General features: G+C 40.9%; 1 protein-coding gene across 2 annotated transcripts in view; it reads right to left on the bottom strand.

The window, feature by feature from the left end:
* LOC124545981 (protein strawberry notch) overlaps window positions 1-21,246 on the bottom strand; it is a 265,254-nt gene that overhangs the window by 195,565 nt on the left and 48,443 nt on the right. For both annotated transcript variants that reach the window (XM_047124945.1, XM_047124946.1), the window contains one exon: window positions 10,719-10,812. In XM_047124945.1, the coding sequence (XP_046980901.1) occupies window positions 10,719-10,812 (94 nt within the window). The remainder of the gene's footprint in view (window positions 1-10,718; window positions 10,813-21,246) is intronic.

Raw genomic sequence — 21,246 nt, forward strand, 5'->3', positions numbered from 1 at the left:
GCCACGTTCAGTCATAACGAGTGGAGACTCACATCATTGCTCTCGTCTGTCTCCATAAAAATTGCAGTTCTCTAGTTCCAAGTTCAGTCAGTCATTAGGATCAACGGCATTCGTACCAAAGCACTCGATTTGATGATTATTACAATATATTGTATATTAAATGTTCCGACACTTCTTGTGAACACACTGGTTGCCGTTCCCGAAATGACAACATCCGAGTAACCACTACCACCACTCGTGGAACTTCGCACTGGCCCCTACCGTGTCGCTGATAGGGAGACTGAGGGCCTTCAGCCACCAGTACATCTCGTCGCGTTTGTCGCACCAACGCCATCATCACTGCTGGGTGAGTGGGCCACCCAGTGCGTCCGTTCCTGATCATTGCTGCAGGCACCTCTGGGTACCAAGTGCCTACCTGTCCAGTGGGGCCAGATCAGCCGACTATACAACTTCTGACAGCACAGTACATCCTGACGGGTCACTACAGGTCACAGTCATTTCCTGGAGAAGGATCGAGGATGCTGTCATGCAGTCTGCAGCCTTCATCTCACATGATGGCTTCACCAGCTATTTGGCAGCTGGCAAGACTTCTGCTGAATTGCTGACGTACCAGCTTCTATGATAGTCGCACAAGCTGAATTTCACCATGTCACTGGCATAAGGCGTAAGCTGAGCAAAGCTAAACAAATAAATATTAAATTATTAATAATGTTTCATTAGTGTCGAAAGACGTTCTACAGGTTCCACAACACAATACTGACAACATACAGGGACCCCGCTTGGTTCCCCTAAATAACTACTGTATTACAGAATTACACTTGGATCTAAACGGAACTGCACTCACCATCCATATCCTGTCATAGCTTTGCCACCATTTCTCGATTTTGGCTCCGGTACGGAAGCTGTGCCCCCTACTATGGTGGCCGCCAGCCGAGTCACCAGGAGGAGGTACAGACACGGGTCCGTGAGCTAGCAAACTGCGATTCGTCAATTTCTAGGCACTTGGGGTGTGGCAGTTTACGCCGTTTGACAGAGGCGATCTTTCTTTTCCTCTTTTACCTGGAAAGTCAGTGTCCTCAGCCAGAGGACTCTGTAAGGCAGCTCCAAAGCTTTAGCTAACAGGTCTCGTGCAAAAAAAGCCGTTTCACATGGCTAGGTCTGTGAAAACATACAGAGCTAGTTTCTTATGCCATAAAGCAGATGTCAGTCACAACTATTCCATCTTCTTCCAGAGGTTCAATACGAACCCACTTAAGCAGCGGTGAGGTCATTCTACCATACCACAGGAAACAGTGTGATATGGTGTCATCCTGCAGAGGTGAGCACCGTACAATTGTGTCACGGTACAGAAACCATTGCATCCACCGGGGACACCAGCCAATGTCATCTATTCCGGGCCTCTGAAACATACTGTCCAATCTAAGGTCTGATCTCGCAGTACTGAAATTTCTGGACACACCACGAACCTATAGATCACTGCTAGGTAGAAGTGTAATTTCTGAGAAACAGACAGAGAGCCAACAAGATCCACAGACAAGTGTGCAAAACTTGCTTGGGGAGTAACGAAGTTTCCGAACAGTAGCTGTCTACTGTCTCACTTTGCACTTCTTGCAAGTCACTTTTCTGGGTCCACGAGCAGCAGGCTCTCCACACACTGGGCCAAACCTGGCGTAACTGGTGCCCTTGCAGTGCGGATACCTGGATTACTAAGTACACGTGCATCCTCAACTACACAGCGGCACGGTGGTGTGTACGTACGTAGGTAGCTGTGACAAAGCTGGCACGTGGCTTCGCCAAAGTTCACCCTTAAGTCAGTGCCTGACACTGGTGAGTGGCGCAATTGATGGGCTGCCAATCCTCACAGCATGTTCTCCAGTTCTGTATCATCATTCTAAGTGGTTACATCTCATTGAAATCTGTCCGCCAGTTATCCCGAGGCTGCAAATTTCAGTGGGCGACGGTTGGCATATGCAGCAAGTTAGCGCGCTTCAGTCAAAAAATGTAATACTTTATGACCCCATAGGCAGTTACGAACTCTGTATAAAATGGTGGCCTCGAGCACTGTTTTTCTGAAGAATAGCCATACGGTTTAACAGCTCCACTGACACACAAAAGCAGAACTGCACCCATAGAATGGGCTGAAGCATTTGTAAAGATTGTCAAGGGAGGCTATGCCAACAGGATGTGTGAGCAGCAAAATCCAACTTGGATGAGGTTCACCCACAAGTTAGATGTGAGGAAATGTGCACTGTGGAGCAAGCTACAACAGCTAGGAATGGCACCCTGACGCCAGCAGTATGAGCGAGGTCATCGTACCTGGGTACCCACACAGTTCTCCCACTGTCGTCGACACCAGATACTCGACCAAAGTGGCATCTGCTTCAATTTTTAGCACACGCTGGTAGCACATACCTCGAATCTGACAAAACTCACTCACATAATACTGATAACGCTTTGGTGGGATTCGGCAGCATTCCAGAGTTGGTGAAACAGAGGAAAATTTCTCCTAAATTGTCTTTGTGTTCTTCTGATAAAGGTGATGCCACTAGCACACCACCAATGTAGGTGAAAGAGGAGACTGTGCTGCTTAGCACACCAACAATAGATCTTTGAAAAGTCAGTACAACGATGCACAGCTTGTAAGACTCATATGAGTATTCAAACAGTTCATTATTGCCATTTTGTGTATATCCCCTGGCCTCACCACATCCAGCACGGAAAATACAGCACAATCAGAAAGAGGAGGCACAAGATTTCCATTGTTTCGTGCCAGGTGATGCTCCGGAATCGTCCGAGTATTCGATTCTCCGCAATCGCTGAACAGGTACTAACTGACTGGCTTTGCTTCCAAGTGTAGAGGGAACACCCATGTGCTTTCTGACAGTCTGCCCGTACCACTGTGTCTACGATGAGTATGAGAAAAGTAAAGGAACTGACAACATTGCAAGAGATCTGGCAACAGTGTGTTGTTCTACTTGTGTAGATCAGAGTGCTTTTCCCTTCCAGACACTCAGTCCAAGTTTCAGCTCCTTACACCATCATGTGACTTTTGAGAGTGCAATCAGTAAAGTTGTGTTTTTGTTGTGTGTTACGAAAATGGAGCAGCAGAATTTAGAGCAATGTTTTGCAATCAAGTTTTGTGTTAAACTTGGGGAATCCGCAAGTGTTTCTTTGGAAAGTTCAAACAGGCCAAAGGGAACATTTCTTATCAAGAGGACAAGTTTTTCACTGGCACAAATCACTGTTGGAAGGCCAAGAACATGCTGAAGATGAACTTCACTCACGGAAACCTTCAGCTTCAAAAACCAATGAAAACCTCAAATGTATGTGTGTTCTTGTGAAACAAGACTAATGTTTAATAATAAGGATAATGGGTGACCTGTTAAACAATTTCACCACATACAAATTTTGACCGAAGATTTGCACATGCCAAAATGGTAACGTAAAACCTCACAACTGAGCAGGACACTAGAAGAAACGTGTACATTGATCATCCCAAGAGGACTGCCAATGACCACAAATGGTTTGTTCGTCTGATCGTATGTGACAATCCTGAGACAAAGCAGCCAAGTGAGGAGTAGACAATGAGACATCTTCCTCACCAAAAAAAAAAAAAAAAAAAAAAGTACCTTAAATGGGTAAGTCAAAGAATTTGCTTTCTTGATAGTAGGGGTATCATGCATGAAAAATTTGTTTCCTAGGACAAACTGTCAACCACGTGTTTTACAAATATGTCCTCAAAGGCTCAAGAAAAGTGAGCCCAAACATTGCAGACAACTGTATGCTGCATCGTGACAATACCGCATGTCAAACGGCCACTTCTGTCATGGAATTTTTTTACCTTAAAAGGCATTCCTGTGGTTCCACAGTCCACTATTCACCTGATCTGTGTCCTTTTAACTTTTCTTTTCCTGAAGTTGAAAAATACCTTAAAAGGACATAATTTTGAGACTCTGGAGAACATTAAAAAAAATGTGACCGTAATGTTAAAGGCCAAACCAGTTGAAGCCCTTCAGCACTGCTGCCAGTGTATATTTGCCAAAGGGAATTACTCTGAAGGGGACAATACTGTTTGAAAAAATAAAATCTTTGGTAGATAAAAAAATCAGTCTCATTACTTTCCTCACACAGCTTGTAATGGCATCTCAGCAATCTGGAGTTTTCACAACTGAGCTGGCACGGTCAAGGGAAGACAGGAGAGCCAGCTGTAATGGGGGCCGGTACATTTGCTGAATGTGTGATACACTGGAATTCTGTTAAAAATTTGGGCACTGCTGTGACACAAAGCACTGTCGGATCACTAAATTTAATTAGCTGGTCAGCAGATTTTACTTAAATTAATCAGTCTGAGACATCACTAGCTGTACACAATGTTGTACAACAGAAAATCCAAGCCTATAATAGGATAAATGACAATGGTGATAACAAAAAGCCACTCGAAATTTCTTCTGTAACTCAGACACAGGTTGCTAAAGCTGTTGATGGGTGGGATGGGCAGGTGGGGGTGGGGGCTGGGCGTTAGGGGACTGTCTGCTGCAATTATATCCATGTTGTCAGACAACTCTCACTGCCACACGAGTACCTGTGGAAACACACACACACGTCTGAGCCTGTGTCAACTAAAAACTGTAAAAGTTGTGGCTTTCTCGAATTGTTGTATTTGTCCATCAAGTTATCATTGCTCTATTGGTTATTTTCAACAATATCAGAGAAGGAAAGTTGCTATTCACCATATAGCAGAGATGCTGAGTCACGATAGGCACAATAAAAAGATTCACACAATTAAAGCTTTCAGCGAGCGCGCGCACGCACACGCACACGCACACGCACACGCACACGCACACACACACACACACACACATACGCAACTTGCACACAAATCTGCAGTCTCAGAGAGCTAAGACCACACTGCCAACCAGCTGGTTATTTTCAACACTCAATTTTCATACTTTGGCCGTGTACTCGTAAAGTTTACATTCTTGTATTGGGGTTGTAAGTTAATGAGCATTGCACTCTCATTTAAATATATGATTGCAAGAGTCAGCCTACAGGAACTGTGAAACGAACCCAGTAGTCCAGAACCGCATGCCACAAAGGGCGCAGATTTGCCACGAGATGGTGAAACTCACAGGCGTCTATTTTCTATTGAGGCCTAAGCGCTGTAGTGTGCGAGTGAGACAGACGAGCACCTATGTCATAGGGAAATCCAGTAGAAGCCATTTGTGACCGAGGAGACGTAGCAGTGTTAAATAGGACGGGCCTAAGATCAGCCATAATGGGAAACATTTATGAAAATTATTTAATTCTGTAGTAATGCAGGGAATGAAGCCAAGTAATTTTAATCTACCATCCTTCATAAAATTTCATGGTGATCTCAATAAAACTTGAATATTGATCATATCTATGATAGTTAAGGATTTACTGTTAAAGTGAAATTAACCAGTGACATTTCATATAGAAGCGCACCAGTAAAATGACAAACGTTGTAAATATCAACTCTGTAACTTTGTGTGTTTAAAAGATATAGTAAGTTTAAATTATCAGTATTTTCAGTTAAGCATCAGATCATCATTTCCTCCACACAAAACACATTGAACCATGACAGCATGACACCTTATTGAATCATTAGGTAACAGAATATTTGTTGTAAAGTTTAGTGCATAATAGTTACTTTTGTTCTTTATTTATTTATCAGGAAGAACATTGGTGCAATGCTACTGGCTGTGACATTCAAAGCTAAGAAGGAAATTGTGTTGGTTTTATGTAAAAGAATTTAACGTTTATTATGTAACGGATTTTATTGTTACTTTATTTAGAAAGTGAAAGTGATCAAGCTTTGATTATTTAAACATGTTAAAATGAAAAATAATGTCGAATAAGCTGTACCCAATCAGATGGATGGCTTCAGGAAAGGGAACTGCCCTAGTTAGTTGAGTGTGGACATTCAGCACACGGGAAAAGCGGCCGACGGGCAGAGGGGGGAGTGCTGGTGGAAACGCAAAAGCAGTCAGTTCGGCTGGAGACACCAAAGGCACAGTTCGGATTGAGAGGCGAAAGTGAACAGTCGGTCTTTAGGCAGCTAGAAAGTGAAACGACTAAGAAAATTTCGCATTGTGTGGTATCACGGGACTTAGTCTCTGAGCGGTGAGCGCCTGGTGTGAACTCTAACTTTTCATGTAGTTAAGGAGGTGGACTACTGGACTTGTGTTTTCGCGATGAGATTGTGAAGGATCAAACTGTGTCAAATGGATATGTGCCCGAGTGTAACAGAAACTCTAAATACAACCACTTTCACTATTAGTTTGCTTTCTGAATAAACATTATTCTAACCAAATTGGAACTGTGTGACCTACATCGTTTATGGGTCGTTAATTTAGTTCGTGATATTATTATTACTGTTATTATATGTTATGTTAACTTTGTATTTCGAAACTTGCCATCAGTCAGACAATTTAACCAAAGGATCACAAGTGTCTAATTTTGGGCACGTAATGCAATACGTGCAGTTCAATGCATAGACGAGTTTGAGCCAAGACACTTTGACGAAGAGGAACTGCATGTGAGCCCGAACATCTCTGGGATATTAGCTTGCAGGGTCACCATTCGTGGGATACAAATATGCATCAAATATGTACGAGTAGATACCAGCTTCTTCCAGTTGTAGAGATGGAAACTGTCCTCGCAACAATGTCTCGAAAGCCACAATCTTCCCGTAGGCGTCCTCTGCACCTCGCTCTTTACCCTGTTAATCTGCACTAACATTGTCCTCTTCACAGTCTCTCACCTCCTCCGCTTCATGCCTTGACCCCCCCCCCCCCCTCCCATAGCCACTTTACTCTGTATCACACGCAGCTGCCCCTGCTGGTGTCACAGGAAGCTTACTATTGACGTATTCCTCTCCCAATCCCTGGCTGTCTTTCCCTCCCATACAGATACTCTTCCCCCTGTCACCCCCCACCTTCCATTCTCCTCTCTCATCTACATCTACATACTCCATAGACCAAAGTAAGATGCTCGGCAGAAGGTATCCTGTACCATTACTAGTCATTTTCTTTCCTGTTCCACTCACAAATAAAGCGAGGAAAAAACGTCGGTCTTTATACCTCCGTACTAACGCTAATATTACCTTCATGTTCCTTATATAAAATGTATGTTGGTGGCAGCAGAATCGTTCTGCAGTCAGTCTTAAATGCCAGTCCTCTAAATTTTCTCAATAGTGCTCCTCGAAAAGAATGTCACCTACCCTCCAGTGAATCCCATTCAGGTTCCTGAAGCATCTCCGTAATACTTGTTTCTCATCTGAACCTACTAGTCACAAATCTAGCAGCCCGCCTCTGAATTGCTTCAACAGATTCCTTTAATCCGACCTGGTGCAGATCCCAAACACTTAAACTGTCACTACTGTCCTATATGATGTCTCCTTTACAGATGAGTCAAACTTTCCTAAATTATCCCAATAAAACAGTCGATCACCTCCCAATAAAACAAAATTGACCATTTGCCTTCCCTACTACAATCCTTACACAGCCATTCAATTTCATTTCATTTTGTACCACTTCGCAATGTTACGCCCATATATTTAATCGACGCAACTGCTTCAAGCAGCATACTACTGTGCTGTACTCTTAACATTGTGGGTCAATTTTTCTTTTGATCTGCATTAACTTACTTCTTTTTTTTTTTTTTTTATAGCTATCTGTCATTCACCATACCAAATAGAATTTTTTTGTAGGTCACCTGGTATCCTCCTACGGTCACTCAACTCTCACAGCTTCCTCCCACACACCACGGCATTGTCAGCAAACAGCCACAGACTGCTGCTCACCCTGTCTGCCACATAATTTATGTATATAGGAAATAACAGTGACCCTACTGACACCACGTTAGGGCACTCCCAACGATATCCTCACATCTGACGAATACTCGCCGTTGAGGCAACATACTGGGTTCTGTTACTTAAGAAGTCTTCAATCTACTCACATAAAACCTACTCCGTACTCTCGTACCTTACAGAACTTTAACAGTCAGCAGAGTGGCACTGTGTGGAACACTTTCCGGAAACCTGGCAACACAGCACCCACAGTTTGCAGGATACCATGTGAGTAAAGGCAAGACGAGTTTCACACGAGCAACGTTTCCTAAAAAAGCACTTATTTCTGGACAAAAGCTTTTCCATGTCACGGAACTTTATTACGTTCGAACTGAGAATATGTCGTAGAATTCTCCAGCAAACGGATGTTCAGGATATTGGTCTGTAATATTATGGGTCTGTTCTTTTACCCTTCTTACAGACAGGAGTCGCCCGCACATTTTTCCAGTTGCTCGGAATTTTGCGCTGGGCGACAGACTTACAGTAAATGCAAACTAAAAGTAAGGGGCCGGTGCTGCAGAGTACGCTTTGTAAAACCGAATAAGGATTCCAACAGGACCTGGCAACTTATTTGCTTCCAATTCTTCCAGTTGTTTCTCTATACTGAGGACACTTATTACTACGTCCTCTGTACGGGAGTCCATTCGACGGTAGACATCTGTATGATTAATTGAACGCGAAATTTAAAACTTCGCCTTTACTTTTGCTACTGTCTCCTGCCATGCCAGACTGGACAACGAGTGACCAGACAGAATCCTCAGAAGTTTTTGTTAACTTTTACCTGGCGCCATTTCCACGTTCTCCTTTGACTCAGAATGCAACGGCCTTTGCTCTCTTAACATATTTTGGATTTTGCTGTTAAGACACGGTGAGTCTTTAACATCCTCAATCCACTAACTCTATGCATTCTTCTCCAGAGTATGATTTGCAATCCGTTTAAACTTTGCCCGTAACTCCTCTACGTTCATCATACTGGAACTAAGTGACGTCAATTCACTGTCAAACTCCCCAATATACGACCCATCAAAGCAGCCAGCTGCAGTGTCATGATAATGTAGCCAGCTAAGAATTGGGAAAAAGTGTGTGTGTGTGTGTGTGTGTGTTTGAGAGAGAGAGAGAGAGAGAGAGAGAGAGAGAGGGGGGGGGGGGGAGGGGGGGGGAGGTAGGGAGGGCTAAAACACTAAAAGAAATCATATACAAATTTTAGTTGAGAAAGAAATACAAAGCTAATGGCAGTACTATCACAGTACAGTACAGTTAAAAGTTACATTACATAAAATGTAATACCAACATAGAATGCTACAATCCTGCAGTAAGGTACTTATAAAATAAAATAAAGTAAAATAATTTTTGCAAGAAATTCAAAGGATGTGATGTAAATGTAGTGATAGATAAAAAAGTATAAAAATATTTTGAAATATTACGATATTTTAAAATAATAAGTAGCACAAGAAGTGGGAAAATGGGCCATAATAATCAGCCCCACTTGCTTAGTACTCTGGAAGCGTATTTATGGCTGGGTCAGAATATTATTATTTATTTATTTATTAGCAATATCTATAGGGCTAAATATCTTGTTAGTCTACTGCCTCCTTTAAGGTACACAAATACCTTGAGTATGCAACTGTTGCTTGAATAGTAGTACAAGAGAATAAAAATTTGAGGACTATCTTGCAATAAGGTATGGTTCTGAATGTAGGCATGGAATAAGTGTTACTTGTTAAGACAATCCCCAACAAGGTACTGGCTTCTATAATTTAAGTTAAGCAGAGGCATAACAGTCGTAAATTATGAGTAGACCAAACTTGTACAGTGTGCATAGTTAAACGAATACTCCTCAAATATTATTCATAACGACATATTTTATTGTCTCGAAAGTGCAATTCATCAACTGTAAATAACAAGGAGAGAAATATATGGAAGTTACCAAAAAAGAAGGTAGCATGTATGAAAAATATAAAGCACATACATTCTTGATTATAGTATTTAACAGGTGAAAGGACAAGTGAAAAAAATAATCTATACAAGTACAGTAAAAAGGCTGACAAACTACAAACAAGACGAGCTGGAAATTTTCGAGTAATTCATCGAAAAAATTGAAGCAAAACTTCTCTCTAAAATCTAACTGTTCATTAAGGAGAGACAATGGTTCCTTTATATGATGAATATAGATTTCTAGTTCCTCCAAATTATTAACTAACACTCCTTTAGGGGCCATGTGAAGAACTTTGAGGTATATCTTCTTTGGAATGCTTGTTTGGAACACTGCGCTGACTGGACACCAATTTATATCCAGCTGTTCTTAAAGTATGTTCACAGTATCTAATTTGAAAATTCCTCACTGTCCTACCTGTACAACATATAAAACATCTCTTTTTTCTATGACTTAACATCTAATAATCACAAATTTTTCAGATGAACTCCATGGAATGGAACAACATCTCACAACCATCGGCTGTTAGTGACATTATGCCATGGGCAATGGGCGGAGCTTTCGCTATTAAACTGTGAGTGCCTGAGACTTAGTGAGCAGCATTGTTCATGCCTCTCTACCATCTCCTGCTGTCGCCAAGGATATATCAGCCATACTTTCATATTATTTTATTCTTATGAATGTATTCATGTCCTTCGGCCTCTAAGAAAATGTATTACCTTCTTTTTGCAGAGTAAATATAATCTAATGATGACCCTAAAGAGATCAAAACCAATCACCACATGAAATAAATAACTTACATGTGATCAAGACTGTTTTCATCCAAATAATTTTACAACTGTATGTGTATCAATTTGAAACCAAAGCAATCTTCAAACACGGGTAGCTTGAAAATTTTTATGAAGAAGTACTTACACTTTGAAGGCATGTAGTCTGCATATGTCTCGGCCACACCCATTTCTTCGTCATCGACCTCCTCCTCCTCGTGGACACCACTTAGGGCATTCATCTATAAAACCAATCAATTACAGTGAACTAAACTATCAAGTTCTAGAATAGGAACATCAACATCCGTAAATACTAATTACCACTTTTTTGTCATCCATAAGTTCTTAGCATAGTTTACTGCAAGAAACATTGTGAAACTAAGATAAAAATAAATGACTCATTGTTCTGCAATTCAATTACTAAATTAAAGAAATTATATTATAAACATATTGTAATGAGTTTTATTAATTTTTTTAGTTCAAAAATGGCAAAAAATTGTTATCTCCTAAGTCACATTAGGACAGTGATCAGAAAATGGTGACAGTTTAAAAATAGTCCTACACGTGCAGTTTATTAGCTGTTATTTTTTTCCAACGAAATGTGAGTGCAGACCTGCCGTAGGTACGGTTTCACGGCAATATATGCCGATAAAATTCTTCCGGGCTGCCAGCCGTGTCAAGCGATATAAGATCCAACGGTTCTTAACCCCTGTCAAAGTGATTGTCGAATGACTGCTGCTGCCGTCCTTACACAGCCGTGCTGCCTTCAGTAGCGTCAGTGCTGCTCACTCTCGCAGCATATCTGGCAATGTTTACACTGCGCACCTGCAGTGCCCACTTCAACCTTCCAACAGTCGGGTTCCAACTGTGCCTCGCTGCAGGCCGCCAGCTTCAGTGCGAGCGCTGCCACAAATTTTTATCTTTATCGCTTCTCCCGTGATGTTATCCCGGGAACTACTAGTATGTATAACGAGGGATGTCTCGACGGTGAAATACAGCATCCATTTTGTAGAGTGTATTCTGATACTGTTGATTTTTCAGCATACCGTAGGCGAAAACATCTCTCGTGCTCTACACAGCACTGTTCAATAGGTCGCGCATTCTGTCTGACTTTTTTATGACACAGTATTGCATTCGACAGGACCCTAAATAAAGACAGCAGTCTGTGGCTAATCACAGCTCAGATCCCAGCTGTCAGAACGTTGAAGTGGGCGCACAATGAAAACGTTACTGTATCAGGGTGTAAACGTGGACAAGGAAAAAAAATTCCCGGATTTCCCAGTTAAAAATAAACTTTCTCCCGGGCGACAGTATATTTTTCCCTTATCAATCCTTTGAATGGTTACGGTTTTAGATACGGGTGTACAATTTCCTAGCACTTTAGAAAACGAAACTCAGGGAAAAAGACACGTTTTGGAAATATCTTGATGTGCAGCAATGTGTACGCTGTGTATTTTCATATTACGAAAGTATACATTGGAATTACACCAAACACCGCATGTTACTTTCCGAATCATTGAAATCGAGACTTCGATGCACTTTTGTAAGCCGTTCGTAGCTCATGTCACGTGATCTCGCCAGCCGATGATGCGTATATTCAGAGCATAGGACACGTGATGTAGTCAGCCAACAGCAACATCACTGTTAAGTAGCACGAACACACAAACAGGAAAAGTTAATAGTTTTAATTAATATACATAGTGTTGCTACAAGAAAAGAAAAGCTTTCACATATAATATTGGTCTCAAGCTGCAAGAGAAGCTAAGCTTTCGCATATACTGTTCATCTTTTTTGCGTGTGTTACACTTTAAGATATATCACACAAATCTGCCAGTAAAGTTTTTAATAATGACATAAATGTCTGATCTTCAGGGTTTGAAATTCTTCTAAATGGCTCATTATCAAACAGTTGATTTTTAAATGAGAGTCAAACGCTCTGTGACTTAATAAATTCATGGTACATTATTGCACATTGTTCAACTTACGTAAAAGGATATCTACTTTGAAAGTAACGCTTTTAAAACCACTATTCACAATGAAACTTCCTGGCAGATTAAAACTGTGTGCCAGACCGAGACTCAAACTCGGGATCTTTGCCTTTCGCGGGCAAGTGCTCTACCACTGAGCTACCCAAGCCCAACTCAGCCCCGACCTCACAGCTTTACTTCTGCCAGTACCTCGTCTCCTACCTTCCAAACTTTACAGAAGCTCTCCTGCAAACCTTGCAGAACTAGCACTCCTGAAAGAAAGGATACTGCGGAGACATGGCTTAGCCACAGCCTGGAGGATGTTTCCAGAATGAGATTTTCACTCTGCAGTGGAGTGTGCGCTGATATGAAACTTCCTGGGAGATTAAAACTGTGTGCCGGACCGAGACTCGAACTCGGGACCTTTGCCTTTCGCGGGCAAGTGCTGGTAGAGCACATATCAGCGCACACTCCGCTGCAGAGTGAAAATCTCATTCTGGAAACATCTCCCAGGTTGTGGCTAAGCCATGTCTCTGGAGTATCCTTTCTTTCAAGAGTGCTAGTTCTGCAAGGTTTGCAGGAGAGCTTTTGTAAAGTTTGGAAGGTAGGAGACGAGATACTGGCAGAGGTAAAGCTCTGAGGACGAGGCGTGAGTCGTGCTTGGGTAGCTCAGTGGTAGAGCACTTGCCCGCGAAAGGCAAAGGTCCCGAGTTCGAGTCTCGGTCCAGCACACAGTTTTAATCTCCCAGGAAGTTTCATATCAGCGCGCACTCCGCTGCAGAGTGAAAATCTCATTCTGGCACTATTCACAATACTTTCTCGCGATCTGTTAGAAATAAGTTTGTGGTAGCTATCATGACGTAGGAAGCCCGTATGTACGTACATGTAAAACATTGAAAGATCTTACATTATGTCATAAAAGAAACAAGACATCAAAGGATACTGCAAGAGCATTGGAACTTCATGAGCCATATTAAAATGTGTACATTTAAAGGGCATACTTAAAGGGGAAATTTGTATGTCCAGATTCCCAATGAAGTAGACCTCGACCTGATATTAAGCTTTTCAGTGTGGTTTTCGGGATGAAAATTTTCTTGGAGCACTAGTACGGTATTATATCATGTTTGGTTCATTATTATGGCATAATGCCGTCATCATCATCATCATCATCATCATCAGCCAGTTCAATCATTAAATGATGTGGCCTCTTCGAGTCGTGGATTCAGGTAGGCTTTCAGCAGTCTTCTCCAAGTGGGACGGTCTTGGGCAGTTCTCTGCCAGGTGTTACCAGCGATCTTCTTGATGTCTTTGTCCCATCTGTCTGGTGGTCTTCCTCTAGGCCTCCAGTGCTCTCTCAGACTCCAGTACTAGCTTCGTCCATCTTGTCTTTTCTTCTTGCGACGTGGCCAGCCCACTGCCATTTCGAGGAACCTACTGTCTCTAAGATGTCGTTAACCTTCGTCACAGACTGAATGTCATCTGCCCTTTTCCTATCCTTTCTTGTATAGCCCAGCATTGATCTCTCCATGGCTCTCTGTGCTGTCCTAAGTTTCCCTTTTGTAAATGAGTTCAGTGCCCATGTCTCGCAGCCATACGTCATCACAGGAAGAATGCATTGATCAAATACTGCTTTCTTCAGATTTACTGGCATTTTTTATATGAATACTTTTGAATTCTTCCCAAATGCTTGCCAGCTTCTTTAAGAAGAAGCATAATGCCATATGTCCTAGGAAATGAAAACTTGCACATGAAATGCACCGAACAGTTGAAACTAGCCAGTACTGTGGAATTAAACATTTTGTTTCAAATACATTGACTCCCTCTGTGGAAAAGGTTAACAAAAGTCAAATTTCTCTAGCAAACAGACAAAAATAACTTCATTGCTCCACAAGGTGATTAATGCTCGACTGTTACAAAGGTGGAAACAAAATAAAATCTGAAACTAATGACATATTTCAGCCTTCCGTAATTATGTGAATGTGTTTTAATTAACTTGATAGCTCCCGGCCACAGATATCCGTTTTGTTTTCATTTGACCTGAGAGTAAACGAAGGGGAAACAGCTGGGTCAATACTAAAAAAAAAATCTAATTTTCAAAATATGTTCGTCTTGTAGCACATATCTTTCTGAAAAGTCTGAAACATAAAACATATGTATTTGAGGAAATGTAAGACATATTATTTGGTCTTAAGTATGCCAAAGTGCAGTGCCGCACCTCTTCATAAAGCATTTTTCTCCGCACGTCCAAACCTATTCAGGAGAGTGGAAATTGAAATGCCCTGTGGTGCCTCTCCTGCTCTGAGTCGGCCGGTTTGACAGCCCGCCCCTCTTAAAAAAAATCTCTCAATTAATAGCAGATGGGATTATTTGTAATCAAGAGAACAAGAACTCTGCAGGAAATCTGAACTCTTTATTGCCTATTAGTTAATAACATGCTGTTTTGTGTGACATAAAATTAAATATAGGATATATAAAACCAATACTGACAAGAGATAAGCGAGAAATTACACATTTCTTCAAACCTTAGCTCCTAGCATTTCTTTCTCTCTAATCTTTCTACAGCTTTACATGGTAAGCTTTCCTTTCTGCAAAAGAATCTATTACCTCATCAAAGTTCGTCAAACGTTTTGCCACATGAAAAATCTAAATGTCGTTATCTAATACTGAAAAAGTTGTTAATACAAATAATACCCAAGACTAGTGTGGCTTCTCGATCTGATTACGTCTACTTTGTCACTGTCTGCTAGATAAAACAAAATTGGCCTTTCTAATATGGCAGCAATTTTGTAACACACCAAATAAATGAGACTGTTTTGGCACAAACGGCCATTTTTAGAACACGACAGAATATAATTCACGAAGTACCAATATCAAATGCCTATTAGGCCTACTACAAGCAAAAAGCTTTATGTTAGGAAATAGTTTCACATTTCATTCATACGCACCAGCTTTTCAAGCACGAGATCGAAATGTAGTATTATGAAATTTTTATATAAATTTGGAATCGTCTTATTCTTCCATAATTTGTGTGATGTCCCCGTTTCTTCTCCTTCCTCATTCTAACAAACAATCTTGTCATCACCAATTCTGTAGCTATTGCTGTCACTGTCAAAATTTGTTCGCCGATTAACTTCACTAACACTGCCAGAATCACAGGTTTAGTTTTCCCGTGATTATTTTCCGGTTAGCCACTATTACGTGTTCGAACAACACGTTTTCCAAGTTACTTCCAGAATAGAACTTACACGACGGCTAGCCGGGGACTGTACTACTGGTCCTTACTAATGTAGCGATCCGGCCAAAAATTTTCTGTCAAAATCGCATTTCCTTGGACACATTGAGAAGATAATATGTAATCTTTCTCACCTGTTATTCCTGTCAGTCGTTTATTTCCATTCTGGTAGTCTGAATCTATGGATTTCGCTAGTAATTATAACACTGCTGATCATTCGCAAACCCAATCAACCACATAATCAGACAGCGATTGGCATTCATCCATTCGGCTTTACTCTCTCAGCACGCATAGCCCCCGTCCCCTTTTGTCTGCAGAAAGTTTATTTCTAGATGCGATGAGGATTCTTCTGACAGAGACTTCACGTACACTATGCATGCATTCAAAAGTCAACTTATGATTCATTCAGAAATCAACTTAAAATGTGTTCAAAAACCAGCAGAGAAGCGTTTCAAAATCATATGAATAATCGATGGACAAACGTGCGCTGGATGCTAGGTGCTTTGTGAAACAAGTTTTTTTCCTCAAGAATATGATTTTGGCGCCCCCTTTTCCCGGTAGCATCTAACTGCACACTGCGACTGCTTGCACAGCCAACAGCCACATTCCTGTAGCCAGAAGCGGGAGAATCTACTACTCAAACGTGACTCAACTGTGCATGCGCAAGAGCCCACGAGCAACTGCTAAAAAAAATCGAATGTAAACAGTTGCGACTTCACGCTTATTGGAGGCAATTTGTTGTTATGAAGTACTGCATAGTCTTCCTAAAGCCTTTGACACATTTTCAGTTGGCAGACACTTGCATGAGCACTGTGTGTCGTCGTCGTTATGGCGCATTTCCTTTGCAATTTAAGTTATTTTCGTTTTTTTCTCTCGTTTAGGTTTTATTGTGAAGTATTATTCTGCAGTAGCGGGATACAGTAATATCCTTTGTTAGAGTATAGGTTCTTACCAGTCAAAATTACAAAAATTTAACTGAAAACTAAAACAATGAAAAATTCCCGGAATTCTAAAAATATCCCGGGTTTTTCCCGGTTTTCTCCCGGATCAAAAAATTTCCGTGTTTTCCCCCGATCTCCCGGGTCGTATACACCCTGTGTATATGGTACTGGAGCTAGCACCAGTGACATTACACAAGGCAGCATGGCTATATCTACTGCTCATGGATTTTAAACCACTTGACGCGGCTGGAAGCCTGAGCGAATTTTATCAGTTCAACAGCCTTATTTCAGTTATGAACAGCCAAACTAAAGTACACAATATTGGTGGGTAACATACGGAATGTTTTGTAGTAAGCAAATAACAGTGTAAAAATCTTGTTAAACATGTCACAGAATCAGATTGCCAGTGAAATGTTATTCTGGGAAGTACCAGTTTTAGAACAGTTGTTTTTGTTAAAATCATATAGCAATTGCAACAGTAAATTTATACATTTAATTAGACAAATTGAGCTACACGTTCAACTTGCAGCAGCAATACTAGTTACACTCAAAGACGAATAGTACTGTGGCAGAGGGAAGTAAGAAATCTGTATGTCACTTTGCCATGGTAAAATGTTTTTCTGTGCATTGAAACTTCCCCACCTCGAGTTTTACAAATATCAATAAGGTTTGAACAGACCAGTTTTAGCCAACCTTTAGCGAAACTTGTGGGTGAGTCAAGTGGATAGTTCAGAAATGGATAATCTATTAAATAAATTGAACCAGATGAGAAGCCAATACACATTTCAGGTATCACTGACTTTTGCAGTGGACTGGTAACCATCTTGATATTTCTAAAGTTTGAGGTTGTAAATCCTGGAAAAGGCTACGAAAAACTACACAACAGATGTAGCCACGCACTTGTGTCCTGTTTTAAGGTTAGCAACTCAATTGGCATCATTACAACAGCCAATAGAGCATGTTTTGACAGCTGAGGGGGCAGGGCCAAGTCAGATGAACTTTCCAGGTTTGTCAATAGTTGGCAGCACCTTTGATGCACAACAATTGGCAGACCTCAAAGGAAGAGAAATACCGAGTGCATGTAAGCAGGCCTGAGACATAGGCCACTTGGTGGGAAAAACCAAACTGTTTCAATGAACTGGATAGGGTAGCCACCAGGGCCAAACTGTCTTAATAAAGAAAACACGAAATATGGGAAACTCATAGAAACTACATCAAACTAGTGACAGAGAAGCCAGTCATATGGTTTTAAAGACCAAAATTAGACATGTGCTAATATAATAATGAAAACCATCAATTTTTGACAAAATAATTTAATTGGATAGATAAAAAAATCTACTCACCAAATGGCGGCAGAAAACACATGTAAAAGAGGGTTGTAATTAGGCAAGCTTTTGGAGCCAGTGGCTCCTTCTTCAGGCAGAAGGGTTGAAGGGCAAGGAAGAGGGGCGAAGGAAAAGGACTGGAGAGGTCTAGGAAAAGGGGTAGATTTTGGGAAAGTCACCCAGAACTGCAGGTCAGGGGAGACTTACTGTACGAGATGAGAATGGAAGACTGCATTGGATGAGATTTGAAAACCTGAGAGCTTAAAGATGGAAGACAGGGTAATATGCAGACAGAGATTACTGCTTGGACATCATGCATGAGTTAATAAGAGTGGAAAGGTAAGTGCATGGTATGTAACAGAGATGGGACGCGGGTGGTGAAAAATAGACAGGTAAGACAATGAAAGATGTAGAAAAGTAAAACAGAGTGAAGCAAAGAGTAGTTTCTGTGAAGAAATGATGAGACGGAAGAAATTAACGTAAATTAAGGTCAGGTGGCTGGCGAGAACCAAGGACATGTTGTAGTGCTAGTTCCCACCAGCAGAGTTCTGAGAAACTGGTGTCTGGGGAAGAACCCAGATGGCGCACATGGTGAAACAGTCACTGAGGCCATCATTATCACGTTTTAGAGCATTGGTTACTACCACCAAATTATCAATTAGGATGAATTGGCATAGGTATAGGGTGTACACTGGCAACACGCAGTATCCTGTTGCAGAGCATACTCTACAACATGACAGTCATGACCTCAGTGCCTGTTTCACTACACTTGGTTCTCACCACCCACCTGGCCTCAATTTACATTAATTTCTTCCGTCCCAGCATTTCTTCATAGTAACTACTCTTTTCTTCACTCGGTTTTTTAGTTTTCTACACTTTTCATTGTCTTACCCACATATTTTTTGCCGCCCCCTCCCCCATCCATTACGTAAAATGCACTTAGCTTTTCACTCTTATTAATTCATGCATGATGTTTAAGCAGCATCTCTGCCTCGCATATAACCCTGTCTTCCACATTTAAGCTCTCAGTATTTCAAATCTTTTCCTTCTCCCCTCTTCCTTACCCTGTTCTGCCAAAATTGGACATGCACGTGAGTATAGCCACACCTTCGGTATGAGATTTAGTTTTCAAGTTATTTAATGGTAAATGTTTTCGATATAAAATTACCTTTAAAAATTAATAGTTCACTAACACAATTCATACAAAGGTAGTGCTGATGAATAGGTCTTAGCAAGTACTATCAAACTGTTACGGTACATTTTTTATGAATAATATGAATTTTAAATTACTGGCTGGAATGTATATTCTGCGCATGAAAAAGTGCATTCTCCCACAAATAAAACAAGAAATAGTGAAAGTAGTGGCAACATTATTAAAGAGAAGTAATTACAGATGTATGATTGTAAGGAGGTAAAATAGTGCCATGCTACAACTCCCTGCACTCGCAGCAACAATCGCTTTCTTCAAATTTTAATTCCAATGTGGTTTTTAGTATGTGCTCCATCTAACTTGGTTTTAAGCCTTTGACACACGTTTACTTATAATCTCGTTGTACAATTGCGTGCATTTATTTACGAATGTGTGTAAAAATTTGTGATTGTACTCTTTTATTTGAAACATTTTCTGAACTCCCTACACAGCTCTCTCTATGTGAAAACACTTCAACCGTAAGTTTTCGACTTCTTATTTTCACCCCGCTCCCCCTTTTAACAAATTTTCAGTCACTCCTTTCATTTCCTGACCATTCAACCATGATTCTCTGCTCATTTTACTTTCCTTACTTTCCTCTGTCTCTAAAACTCTCCTTTGCCCTCGTAAAAATCGCACCACACATCCTCTTCCTACAATCCTGTCTTGCACATGATATCCCACCTAACGGGCTTACCACTAAAATTGACATCTCAAGCTGTCATCTGTAGTTTAACATATCACTTTGGTGAAGTGATACATTGCATGAACGTCTACTGAATCAACAAATGATGATCACCGCCATACAAAGACTTCCAAACAACAGGCTAGACTAATTGGTCTAAACTGTTGTTTGGAAGTCTGTTTTCTTTATGTGCATATATTCTGGAGTGGATGGATGCCTGCAAGCTTCACAGATAGCAAGGCAAAAGGTCTTTCTGGTCTTGACTCATGAGCTGTGGGACGAACTTGGCGGCAACAAGATGCATTTCAAGACGCTGTCAGGATCTCATGAAATGATCCAACTGAAAAATGCTGCATTTTTCTGCAATCTCTCGGACATTCAGTTTTCAATCGACACGCAAAATTTTGTTGATGTTCCTGACATGAGCATCATCGGAATACCTCGAACGGCGTCCCAAATGAGAATTATCTGTAACTTCCATCTTGCCATTTTTAAACCATGTGGATCATTCTTAACACCAAGTATGGCTTAAGCACTCACCACTGTAGCTTTGTGCATCATTTGGTGTGTCCTGTAAAGGTGTTCTCGAGTTTCATGCAAAATTTAATGCAGATGTGTTATTCCTCTAACTCTGCAATCTCGAAATTCACATACTGTGTGATACAATGTTTTACTCAAAACAGCACTGAACAGTAACTAACAGACATACAACAATGAAACTTCCAGCAGTTACACATTAAACACAGGCCTGTGCAAGGATGCCAACTGCATTTCATTCCAACACACGATTGTCGTGAAATTATGAATGTTCTGAAATTTTTTGAACAGACCTCGTATAGACAATCGTTCTTCCATCACTCTATTTATGAGAAGAACAGGAAAGGAAATGATTAGTGGTGGTACAGGGTACGCTCTGCCATGCACCATATGATGGCTTGCAGAGTATGACTGTAGCTGTAGATGTAGATAACTAATACCTACACAATGAGATAATTGTGTGTAAAGAATGACTTAGTGACACATTTGTACTTGGGGAACAACAGAAATTAGCAAACATTGGACAGCAAATGGGCTACAAAGCTGTGATGATTTATTTCACCTAAGTGGTACATGCTGTTAGCACCATCACTTTTGACAGGGGAATCAAGGACGTATACGCTTCACTATATGGTGTAAATATGACAGGCTAACATCCAGATACGATTGCTGTTTAGAGGTAGTCTTTCCCCAGAAAGAGGCATATCTAGAAAGTTACTAGAGAAGTAAGTACCATTAGTTTCAAGGTTCCTCCAAAGCAGCAAATTAGATGACCTTATTTGAGTTTGTTAATTTGTTCC

This window comes from Schistocerca americana, chromosome 8, assembly GCF_021461395.2.
Source record: "Schistocerca americana isolate TAMUIC-IGC-003095 chromosome 8, iqSchAmer2.1, whole genome shotgun sequence".
Classification (NCBI taxonomy): Eukaryota; Metazoa; Arthropoda; class Insecta; order Orthoptera; family Acrididae; genus Schistocerca; species Schistocerca americana.